The 12,705-nt window shown below is 39.9% G+C and overlaps 2 protein-coding genes across 31 annotated transcripts in view; one reads left to right on the forward strand and one right to left on the reverse strand.

The window, feature by feature from the left end:
* Positions 1 to 12,705, reverse strand: part of TUT4 (terminal uridylyl transferase 4) — a 223,386-nt gene that overhangs the window by 75,510 nt on the left and 135,171 nt on the right. The window lies entirely within an intron of this gene.
* LOC134731986 (uncharacterized) lies at positions 8,626 to 12,332 on the forward strand. Its single transcript, XM_063613850.1, has one exon. It carries the CDS (start codon positions 10,298 to 10,300, stop codon positions 10,937 to 10,939), a length of 642 nt encoding a protein of 213 aa, XP_063469920.1. The 5' UTR covers positions 8,626 to 10,297; the 3' UTR covers positions 10,940 to 12,332.

Here is a 12,705-nt window from a genome sequence, read left to right on the forward strand (position 1 = left end):
CTGCCTACTATTTACCAGTGATTTCTCTTTGTGATTTTATCCAACGCTATGCAAAATGATCAAAAAACCTCTATTCTGCTAAGTTTTAAAGCCAATTTAAATCTAGGAGGTAAAAAGACACTTTGCTATATATATGCAATGACTTTTACAAATTAATGTATTTTCTGATTTAAAAAATGTTAATTACAAAAGCTACATAAAACACAGGAAAATACAAAGAAGAAAATAACCCACAATTTCATATCCTACTATCTCCTTCATTCTTTAACACAACTGAGCCACAATCATTCTCTTTTATTTAGTATTATTAACACATCCCCTCCCCACGCAGGCATTTTCTATTAACATTTTTCACTCAAGAAACCATCTCTTATCTTTTGAAACATGACGCTCCTATCAGATATAATAGCCAAAGCTAGTTGGTTTCCCCACCCAATCAAATATATTAAAGACTTTGGTCCATTCCTATTTTCACTAATTGTTACCATATTCAGACTTAACCTAAGTAAAACTTACCGCGGGTATGGAATTATCAAACATGAGGGGTAAGTCAAACTCATTTTTCTAAGTCTCTGTGATCATTTCTGCAATTCTTAATTATAATCTAAGTCTTAGATGAGCATCTAAGTTTCAGTACTATTTTCTTTTTTTTTTTTTTTTTTTTTTTTTTGAGACAGAGTCTCGCTGTCACCCAGGCTGGAGTGCAGTGGCGCGATCTCGGCTCACTGCAAGCTCCGCCTCCTGGGTTCACACCATTCTCCTGCCTCAGCCTCCAGAGTAGCTGAGACTACAGGCGCCCGCCACCTTGCCTGGCTAATTTTCTGTATTTTTAGTAGAGATGGGGTTTCACTGTGTTAGCCAGGATGGTCTCAATCTCCTGACCTCGTGATCCGCCAACCTCGGCCTCCCAAAGTGCTGGGATTACAGGTGTGAGCCACTGCGCCCGGCCGTTTCACTGAGGATCCATCCAAAGAACTAATAGCAACAGACTTAATGAAAAAATGATAAAAGGCCAGATGCAGCGGCTCACATGTGTAATCCCACCACTTTGGAAGGCCAAGGCAGGCATATCACTTAAGGTCAGGAGATGCAGACAACCCTGGCCAACATGGTGTAACCCTGTCTCTAATAGAAATACAAAAATTAGGTGGGCATAGTAGCAGGCACTTGTAATCCCAGCCACTTGGGAGGCTGAGGCAGGAGAATCATTTCAACCTTGGAGGCGGAGGTTGCAGTGAGTCAAGATCACACCACTGCACTCCAGCCTGGGTGACAGAGCAAGACTCCATCTAAAAAAAAAAAAAAATTTATATACATATATATATATATATATGACATTTTTCACAGAAATATAAAGATCAATCCTAAATTTACACAGACTCTCAAAGGACCCCAAATAGCCAAAACGATCCTGACAAAGAACAAAGCTGGAGGAGTCACACTTACTGGCTGCAAAACGTACTACAAAGCTATAGTAATCAAAACAACATGGCCAGGCCAGGTAGCCCACAGCTGTAATTCCAGCAACTTGGGAAGCTGAGGCAGGCAGATTGCTTGAGGTCAGGAGTTCGAGACCAGACAGGCCGACATGGAGAAACCCCATCTCTACTAAAAATACAAAAATTAGCCGGGCATGGTGGCACACAATGGTAATCCCAGCTACTCAGGAGGCTGAGACAGGAGAACTGCTTGAACCCAGAGACAGAGGTTACAGTGAGCCGAGATCGTGCCATTGTACTCCAGCCTGGGCAACAGAGCAAGACTCTATCTCAAAACACAAATCAAAACAAAACAAAACAAAACAGTATGTGTACTAGCATAAAGACAGACATGGCTGGGCACAGTGGCTCATGCCAGTAATCCTAGCACTCTGGGAGGCTGAAGTGGGAGGATCACTTGAGCCCAAGAGTTTGAGACCTGCCTAGGCAACATGGTGAAAACCCGTTTCTACAAAAAATACAAAAATTAGCCTGGCATGGTGGTGCCTGCCTGCAGTACCACCTACTCGGGAGGCTGAGGTGAGGATGGCTTGAGCCCCGGAGGTGGAGGTTGCAGTGAGCTGAGATTGCACCATTGCACTCCAGCTTGAGTGACAAACAAGACCTTGCTTCAAAAAAATAAAATAAAAATACAGACAGACAAATAGACCAATGGAATCAAACAGAGAGCCCAGGCCAGGCGTGGTGGCTCACGCCTATAAGCACTTTGGGAGGCAGAGGTGGGCAGATCACTTGAGGTCAGGAGTTTAAGACCAGCCTGGCCAACATGATGAAACCCTGTCTCTACTAAAAAAACAAAAATAAATAAATATATATATATATTAGCTGGGTGCGGTGGTGCATGCCTGTCTGTAATCCCAGCTACTTGGGAGGCTGAGGCAGGAGAATTGCTTGAACCAGGGAGGTGGAGGTTGCAGTGAGCTGAAATCATGCCACTACACTCCAGCCTGGGCAACAGAGCTAGACTCTGCTCAAAAAAAAAGAACAGAGAGCCCAGAAATAAACCCTGGCATGTATGGTCTAATTATTTTTGACAAGGGTGCCAAGAGCACTCAATAGGGAAAGGACAGTTTTTTCAACAAATGTTGCTGGGAAAACTGAATATCTACATGTAAAAGAATGAAGCTGGACTCTGACCTTAGATCATACACAAAAATTAACTCAAAATGGATCAAAGATCTAAATGTCAGAAACTAAAACTAGGCCAGGTATAGTGGCTCACAGTTGTAATACTTTGGGAGGCCAAGGCAGGAGGATTGCTGAAGCCAAGGAATTTGAGATTAGCCTGGGCAACATAGTTGAGACTCCACCTCTACAAAAATAAAAAATTAGGCCAGGCACGGTGGCTCACGCCTGTAATCCCAGCACTTTGGGAGGCTGAGGCGGGTGGATCACCTGAGTTCAGGAATTCAAGACCAGCCTGACCAACATGGTGAAACTCCGTCTCTAATAAATACAAGAAATTAGCCGGGCATGGTGACAGATGCCTGTAATCCCAGCTACTTGGGAGACTGAGGCAGGAGAACTGCTTGAACTCAGGAGGCAGAGGTTGCAATGAGCCAAGATTGTGCCATTGCACTCCAGCCTGGGCAACAAGAATGAAATTCTGTCTCAAAAAAATAAAAATAAATAAAAAATTAGCTAGGCATGGTGGCACATGCTTGTGGTCCCAGCTACTTGGAAGCCTGAGGCAGGAGGATCACTTGAGCGCAGGAGGTAGAGGCTACAGTGAACCATGACTGTACTCCAGCCTGGGCAACAAAGAGAGACCTCATTTCAAAAACAAAAAAAAGAAAAGAAAGATACTAAAACCTACACTTATAGCTATAAAACCATAACTAAGAAATGTGAAATCATAAAACTCCTAGAAAAAAACAGAAGGGAAAAGTTTCATGACATTGGATTTGGCAATGATTTCTTGAATATGACACAAAAGACATAGGCAACAAAAGTAAAAGCAGATAAATTAGACTGGACGAAATTTAGAACTTCTGTTCATCAAAAGATACTATTGACAGAGTAAAAAGACAACCCACAAAATGGAAGAACATATTTGCAATCATGTATCTGATAAGGGATTAATATCTAGAATATATAAATAATCCCTTAAACTCAACAATAAGAAAACAAACAACCCAATTCAAAAGTGAACAAAGGATTTGAATAGACATTTCTCCAAAGATATACAAATGCCAAATAAGTACATGAAAAGATGCTAAATATCACTAATCATTAGAGAAATGCAAATCAAAAGCACAATGAAATACCACTTCATATCCATCAGGATTGCTATTATGAGGGTTGGGGGGATGGGGGGCAGAAAACAAGAGTTGGTGTGAATGTGGAGAAATTGGAACCCTTGTGCATTGCTGGTAAAGATGTACAATGATGTAGCCACTGTGGAAAACAGCATGACAATCCCAAAAAACTAAACATGGATTTACCATTTGACCCAGCAATTCCAATTCCGGGTATATACAAAAAATAAATGAAAAAAGGAACTCAAATAGGTATTTGTACATCGATGTTCACAGCAACATTATTCACAACAGCCAAATGGTGGAAACAACCCAAATGTCTATCCATGGATGAAATGATTCACAAAACATGGCATATAGATACGATGGAATATTATTCAACCTCAAAAAGGAAAGACATTCTGATAGATGCTACAACACGGTTGACCTGAAGACATGCTAAGTGAAATAACACTAAAGGATAAATAATGTATGATTCCATTTATATGGGGTACCTATTATAGACAAGCAAATAGAAACAGAAAATAGAATGGTGGTTACTAGGGGCTGCAGGGAGAGGCGAATGGGGAGTTATTGCTTAATGGATACAGAGTTTCAGTATAGAATGATGAAAAAGTTCTGAATGAAGGTAGACAGTGGAGATGATTGAAAAACAATGTAAATGTACTTAATGTCACTAAACTGTACACTTAAAAATGGTTAAAATGGTAAATTTTATCTTATATATATTTTACCACAATAAAAAATTTCAAAAAAAAAAAAACCTTCAATGTGCCAATAAGACAATGCCACATCTTCTCAACATGGAATATAAAGCGTTTTGGTCTCAATTTGCATTTCTAGGCCTTCCTCCAACCATTCCCTCCACCCTCTCCAATATTTTTGACAGACATCCACATTTAAACAGTCACCAGTCTCCAAATACTCTATGTGCCATTGGGCCTCCACGCCTTTAAATCATTTTGTCCCCTATGTGTATCCACCTGGTAAAACTAATCATCCTTCAAGGTATAGCTTAAAAGTCAAATATTCAGCGAACCCTTCTTAATATCTTTCTTTTCCAACATAATGAAATGCTCCATTTAAATCGTGATCAATACTATCACCTGTGCTCTGAATTCCATCCTTCTTTACCTACTCAGTAATAATCTCCTTCTCCTTATTTTAAACATTACACAATCTACTAGTCTGTGTTTTCATTAAGTAAGCCCTCTTAGCCCTCTTTTTTTTTTTTTTTTTTTTTTTTGAGACAGGATCTCACTCTGCCACTCAGGTTGGCGTGCAATTGAGTAATCTCTGCTCACTGCAATCTCCACCTCCCAGATACAAGTGCTCCTCCACCTAAGCCTCTCAAGTAGCTGGGATCACAGGCACGTGCCACCACGCCCAGATAATTTTTTGTATTTTTGGTAGAGATGGGTTTCACTATGTTGCCCAGGCTGGTCTCAAACTCCTGAGCTCAGGAGATCCACCTTCCTCGGCCTCCCAAAGTACTAGGATTACAGGTGTGAGCCACCAAGCCCAGCACATTAAGAACAGCAACAACTATCATTTATTGAGTACCTACTATGGACCTGGCACCTTGCCAAGTGCTTTAGAGATGTTATGTCATTTAATTCTCACAATATCACTCCCCAGATAGATACTATCAAAACCATTTTATAGATAAGAATACTGAGGCTTACAGATGTTAAATATCGTCCTACAACTACAAGGTGGAACTGAGAATTAAATCTAGTTCTAACTCCAACACATATGCTCTTTCCACTCCATTTAAATCATTAATCAACAAATATTTATGGAACAACTATATGCCAGGTACTGTGCTAAGATGGGAAAAAAATAATGCATATATTCCCAGCCCTCATGGAGCTGGGAAAGAAAGATTAAATGATTATTTAAATTAAAAAATTAAAACTGTGATGAGAATTTTACTCTGCCAAATTAAAAGAAAAAAAAAACTGTGTGCCACTCTAGCTACTACCAATCTTCCTTTCTTTTCTGCACAATTAAGTTTCCTGAAAGTTGAGTCTACTCTCCTTTTATTTCCTTATCCCTTCTCACTCAAAACTATGTCTTTTTTAGTTCTAAAGCAGAAGCTGTTCTTCCCAGGATTATCAAAACCTCCTTAGTTGCCAAATCTGACATTTTAAATTTTTATTTATTTTTTAATTGACAGGATTTTGCTACATGGCCCAGTACGGACCCAAACCCCTGGGCTCAAGCAATCCTCCCACCTCAGCATCCTGAGTAGCTGAGACTACAGGCACCAAATCAGACATTTTTAAGCTTTTAGATTATTTTTATCTATATTATCACATTTTCAACTAACATCTTAAAACTTTCTTTTAGCTTCTCTAACACCTTTCTCTCTCTACTTTTCCTATTATTCTACTCATTCACCAATCTATTCACTGTTCTTCCTCTACTAGTCCCTTAAATGTTTGTATTCCGTGACATTCTGTCCTTATTCATTTGGTGACCTCATCCACAACTATGATTTCAACTGCTGAAGTTTACCAAACCTTAATCTCCAACTGCTAATATAAGTTCCAGATCCTTATATTCAAATGACTGTGGGACATCTCTACTTGAAATGTTCCGTAAGTGTCTCAAACTCAGAACGTTATGAAACATTTTTTATTTCTGCTAAGTAAATGGCACCACAATCTATGATAACATCTCAAATCAGCTATCTTATGATCATTCAAGACATCCTAGGCCTCTACTCCCACAATTCTACATCCTGAATCTCTCTTAAAACTCAACTCCATTCTCACTAACTACTACTTCAGGTCAGTGTTCATCACAGCTTAATTAGATTATTATGAAAGGCTAACTGGTCTCCCCAAACAGACCCTTCTCAGGCTTCTTTCACAGAGGCCAGGGTGAGTGACCTTGCAGAAATACATGCTATGGCCAGGCGCAGTGTTTCACACCTGTAATCCCAGCACTTTGGGAGGCTGAGGTGGGCGGATCATGAGGTCAGGAGTTTGAGATCAGCCTGGCCAACATGGTGAAACCCCGTCTCTACTAAAAATACAAAAATTGGCCAGGCGTGGTGGCATGCACTTGTAATCCCAGCTACTCGGGAGGCTGAGGCAGAAGAACTGCTTGAACCCAGGAGGCGGAGGTTGCAGTGAGATGAGAGAGCGCCACTGCACTTCAGTCTGGGCAATGGAGCAAGACTCTATTTCAAAAAAAAAAACAAACATGTTATTAAACTCCATAATGCTCAAAATCAAATCCAAATACTCTAACACAGAACACAAATGCAAAATCAAAACTATCTATCAAGCAATAACTCCCCATTTCCCCCTCCTCCAAGCCTATGGCAAGCACTATTGTGTCTCTGATTCTGACTACTCTAAAAACCTCATATAAGTGGAATCATACACTATTTTTCGTTTTCTAAAAGGCTTATTTAACTTAGCATAATTTCCCAAGGTTCATCCATGTTGTTGCATATTGCAGAATTTCCATCCTTTTTAAGGCTGAGTAATATTCCATTGTATGAATACCGCACATTTTGCTTATCTATTCATCCATCAATGGATATCTGAATTGCTTCCACATACTAGCTATTGTGAATAATGTTGCCATGAACCTGGGTGTATAAATATCTCTTTGAAACCCTGCTTTCAATTCTTTTACGTATATACCCAGAAGTGAAATTACTGGATCATACTGTAGTTCTATTTTTAATTTGTTGAAGAACCACCGTACTCTTCCGTGGCAGCTACACTACTTTCATACCTGTCTTTTTTCCTAATCTTGGGGGGACAGCATTCAGTCTTTCACACTTAAGTATGATGATAACTGTTAGTTTTTTGTGATTTTTTTTTTAACAGGGTCTCATTATATTGCCCAGGCTGATCCAAACTCCTAGGTTCAAACAACCAAAGGAGCTGGGACTAACATACCCAGCTTTGTAGATGTATTTATCATGTTATAGAAGTCGTCTTCTACTCCTAGTTTGCTTAGACTTTTTTTTTTTTTTTTTTTTGAGACAGAGTATCACTCTGCCACCCAGGCTGGAGTGCAGTGGCGCCATCTTAGCTCACTGTAACCTCCACCTCCGGGGTTCAAGCGATTCTCCTGCCTCAGCCTCTCGAGTAGCTAGAATTACAGGTGCGGGTCACCAAGCCTGGCTAATGTTCGTATTTTTAGTGGAGAGGGCGTTTCACCACATTGGCCAGGCTGGTCTCGAATTCCCAACCTCAGGTGATCTGCCTGCCTCAGCCTCCCAAAGTGCTGGGATTACAGGCATGATCCACCGCACCCGGCCGTGCTTAGACTTTTTATCAAAGCATTTTTGAAAACGCTTTTTCAGCATCTACTGAGATAATCACATAGTTTTCTCTGTTTGCTAACATGGTAAATTACAATGAGCGGGGTTTTTTTTTGTTTTTGTTGTTTTTTGAGATGAAGTCTTGCTCTGTTGCCCAGGCTGGAGTGCAGTGGCACGATCTGAGCTTACTGCAACCTCAACTTCCTGGGTTTAGCCTCCCAAGTAGCTGGGATTTCAGGCATGAGCCACCATGCCCGACTAATTTTTGTATTTTTAGTAGAGACGGGGTTTCACCATGTTGGCCAGGCTGGTCTCAAACTCCTAACCTCAGGTGATCCACCTTCCTCAGCCTCCCAAAGTGCTGGGATTACAGGCGTGAGCCACTGTGCCTGGCCAATGAGCGATTTTTTAATGTAAAACTAACACTGCACTCCTGGAATAAAGCCCCACTTGATCATGACATATTCATTCCTTTAATATGCTGTTGGATTCAATTGGCTAAAGTTATATTTAGAATTTTTGCGTCTATGTTCATGAGGAGTTTTGGTCTAAAGTTTTCTTTCTTTTTTTTCTCCCATCGGAGTCAAGTTAAGAATAAAGTTTTCCTTTATTGTAATATATGTCTCTGGTTTGAATATCAGAGTTATGTGGACCTCATACTCAGACTGAACTGGGAAGTATTTCTCCTCTTCAGTGTTCTGGAAAAATCTGTATAGAACAAGTACATGTATATTGATCAATTATCCCAGAGCTCACTGACTTTTTTCTTTTTTCTTTTTGTTTAATTTTTTCTTTCTGTGTTTCGCTCTGGTGGTTTCCACTGCTATATCTTCAAGAGTTCACTAACCTTTTCTTTTGCAATGTTTGATGTACTATTATTCCTACCCAATATAGTTTTAATCTTAGATGCTGTAGTTTTCATTTCTAAAGGTCCTGTTCATATCTTTTTTATATTTTCCATGTCTCTACTTCATCTCTGGAACATCAAGAATACAGTTATATTAACTGTCTTACTGTCCTCTGCTAATCCTAACAAAGGCGTCAGTTCAAGATCAGTTATTATAGCTGACTTTTCTCTTCATGATTTGTATTTTCCTGCCTCTTTGCATGCCTGATAATCTTTGACTAAATGCCACATTATGTGAACTTTTTTCAGTGATGAGTATTTTTGTATTTCTGTAATATTCCTAAGCTTTGTTCTGTAATGACATTAAACACTTGGAAACCATTTATCATTTTGAATCTTGCCTTTAAAATATTTTATGTAGGACCAGACCACATTTAATTTAGGGCTAAATATCCCCACTACTGAAACAAGAGTCTTCTGAGTAGTCTACCCAGTGTCCCATGAAGCATGAGGCTTTCCAGTCTGGACAGGAAGAAGTCCTGTGTGAGCACCAATCACTGGTCTAATTTCCTCTGACAGTTCTTTCCCTGGGTTCAGGTAGCTTCTTCATATGCATGCACCAAACAGCATTGTGCTGAATACTTGAAGAGGATCATCCACAGTTCTCTGGATTTCTTTTTGTGCAGTTTTCTCATTTTAGTTACACTGTCCTGTGAATTCTAGCTATCTTGGACTTAGTGCACTCTAAGGTCCCTCTCTTCAACTGTGAGAGTCCACTGGGTTCCCTTCCCTTTGGTGCAACCTAGAAACTCTCAAGCTGGAGCCAACATTGGGCTCAGGCCATTTGTTTTTCATTCATTGACTCTCCTTTGTCGCCTGAAAACCACTGCTTCATATTTCTGTATTTTTTTTTTTTTTTGTCATTTCAAGGGAAAAGTAAATCCACTGTTACTCTAACTTCACCAAAAGTATAAGTCCTATATGGCTGCATTCAAGTTTACTTTCTTTTTGTTCGTTTCTGTAATGTTCTAAAGTTTCCCTATACGGGCTGAGCATCCCTAATCTGAAAATCCAAAATGTGAAATGCTCCAAAATCTGAAACTTTTTGAACACCAACATGATGCTCAAAGGAAATGCTCATTAAAGTATAATGCAAATATTCCAAAATCTGAAAAAATCCAAAATACTTTGGTCCCAAGCATTTAGGATAAGGTATACTCAATCTGTAATGTGTATAGGTATAGTTTTCCTTTTTTTTTTTTTTTTTTTTTGTGATAGAGTCTCGCTCCCTTGCCCAGACTAAAGTGAAGTGGTGTGATCTTGGCTCACTGCAGCCTCCACCTCATGAGTTCAAACGAATTTCTCAGACCTCAGCCTCCCAAGAAGCTGGGATTACAGGCACATGCCACCATGCCCAGCTAATTTTTATGTATTTTTAGTAGAAACAGGGTTTCGCCACGTTGCCCAGGCTGGTCTCAAACTCCTGGGCTCAAGCAATTCACCTGCCTCAGCCTCCCAAAGTGCTGGGATTACAGACCTTAGCCACTGCACCCAGCCTAGGTATGATTTTCTTTTTAAGTTTCTTGCTTGCCCAGGTGAAACCCCGTCTCTATTAAAAATACAAAAATCGAGCAGCTCGGGCGGCGGGAGGAGTGGCAGCGGCCAGGCAGCCCAGTTTCGCGAAGGCTCTCGGCGGGCCGCGACCCGCAGGCACCCAACACGCGCCTTCCCCGCCGCCAGGATGCCCAAGAGGAAGGTCAGTTCCGCCGAAGGCGCCGCCAAGGAAGAGCCCAAGAGGAGATCGGCGTGGTTGTCAGCTAAACCTCCTGCAAAAGTGGAAGCAAAGCCGAAAAAGGCAGCAGCGAAGGATAAATCTTCAGACAAAAAGGTGCAAACAAAAGGGAAAAGGAGAGCAAAGGGAAAACAGGCCGAAGTGGTTAACCAAGAAACTAAAGAAGATTTACCTGCAGAAAACGGGGAAATGAAAACTGAGGAGAGTCCAGCCTCTGATGAAGCAGGAGAGAAAGAAGCCAAGTCTGATTAATACCATATACCATGTCTTATCAGTGGTCCCTGTCTCCCTTCTTGTACAATCCAGAGGAATACTTTTATCAACTATTTTGTAAATGCAAGTTTTTTAGTAGCTCTAGAAACATTTTTAAGAAGGAGGGAATCCCACCTCATCCCATTTTTTAAGTGTAAATGCTTTTTTTTAAGAGGTGAAATCATTTGCTGGTTGTTTATTTTTTGGTACAACCAGAAAATAGTGTGAGATGTTGAATTATGGGAGGCTCTGGCTGTCTCGGATGTCAGCTTAACATTCTATAGATGGGGAGTTAGTTTTTATATCCTATAATACAAAGCATATTAAATGGCAATATGGAGTCAGTCCCGCATTTACTGTCTTGAACATTTTAAATTACTTCTATTCCCATGTTGTTTTTTAGTAGAATTGTTTCCTAAAGAAAACCACTCTTTGATCATGGCTCTCCCTGTCAGAATTATGTGCACTCTGTAACATCTTTGGTTGTGGTAGTCCTGTTTTCCTAGTAACTTTGTTACTGTGCTGTGAAAGATTACAAGTTTGAATATGTAGTTTACGTGCTATTGAGTTGTGAACTGGTGGGCTGTATGTAACAGCTGACCAACATGTGAAGATACCGGTACTTGATAGCCTCTTAAGGAAAATTTGCTGCCAAATTTTAAGCTGGAAAGTCACTGGAATAACTTTAAAAAAGAATTACAATACACGGCTTTTTAGAATTTCGTTACCTATGTTAAGATTTGTGTACAAATTGAAATGTCTGCACTGATCCTCAACCAATAAAATCTCAATTATGAAAAAAATAAATAAATAAAAATAAAAATACAAAAATCAGCCAGGCATGGTATGCCTGTAATCCTAGCTACCTGGGAGGCTAAGGCAGGGTAATCGCTTAAACCTGGGAGGCAGAGGTTACAGTGAGCCAAGATTGTGCCACTGAACTCCAGCCTGGAAGACAGAGTGAGACTCTGTCTCCTAAAAAAAAAAAAAGGTTTCTTGCTTGCAAGCCTGAGCTTCCTGGAACTAATGATAGGCATCTTCTGACATTTCTGGAAAATTCCTGATTATTATCACCTAAACTATTCCCTTGTCCCTGTTCTATCTGCTTCAGTTCATTTATTTTTTTCAAGAAAACTATGTTGAGCACCTACTGTTGTCAGACACTGTCCTAAGCAACTCAGAAACAAAAATAACTAAATATGCCTTCTAGAACACTGCATACTGAAGTCTAGAAGGGAAGAGAAGGTAGACAGCCAGAATACAATGTGTTAGATTTTCTGATCAAAATATGTGAAAGTTGTTATGGGGGCACAGAGAAGGAGTATCCAACCCAGACTTGCTGAGAGGGTCAGGCAGAATATTTCTTAAAGAAGATATATGAGCTAAGACTTAGAGATAAGTAAGAGGTTACACAGTATTATTATTGCTGTTGTAACTTTAAAAAGAAAAAATTAAATAGCTAATTTACTAATACATTTTTAAAAGAACTCTTATTCATATCTATGTCTATGGGATATTTCAATAGAAATAACTAAAAAATTACAAATTACCAAAGCTTATAAGTTTCTTAATGGCCTACACTTCTCCAGCTTCACATCACACCATTTTCTCCCAGCTCTCTTTGTTCCAATCATACTAGACTTAAAGTTACTCATATGCCATGCCTTTTCCTGCCTAAAGACTTTTAATTCATGCTGCTTTTTGTGTAAAATGCTCTCCCACTTACCCTTCTAGGCCACTCACCTTTTTGCCATTTAAACTACTAC

The sequence above is a fragment of the Symphalangus syndactylus genome, chromosome 19 (genome assembly GCF_028878055.3).
Source record: "Symphalangus syndactylus isolate Jambi chromosome 19, NHGRI_mSymSyn1-v2.1_pri, whole genome shotgun sequence".
Classification (NCBI taxonomy): domain Eukaryota; kingdom Metazoa; phylum Chordata; class Mammalia; order Primates; family Hylobatidae; genus Symphalangus; species Symphalangus syndactylus.

What these genes read in the sequence shown, in the direction of transcription:
- LOC134731986 (XM_063613850.1), top strand. Translation starts at nt 10,298, where the DNA reads ATGCCACCATGCCCAGCTAATTTTTATGTATTTTTAGTAGAAACAGGG.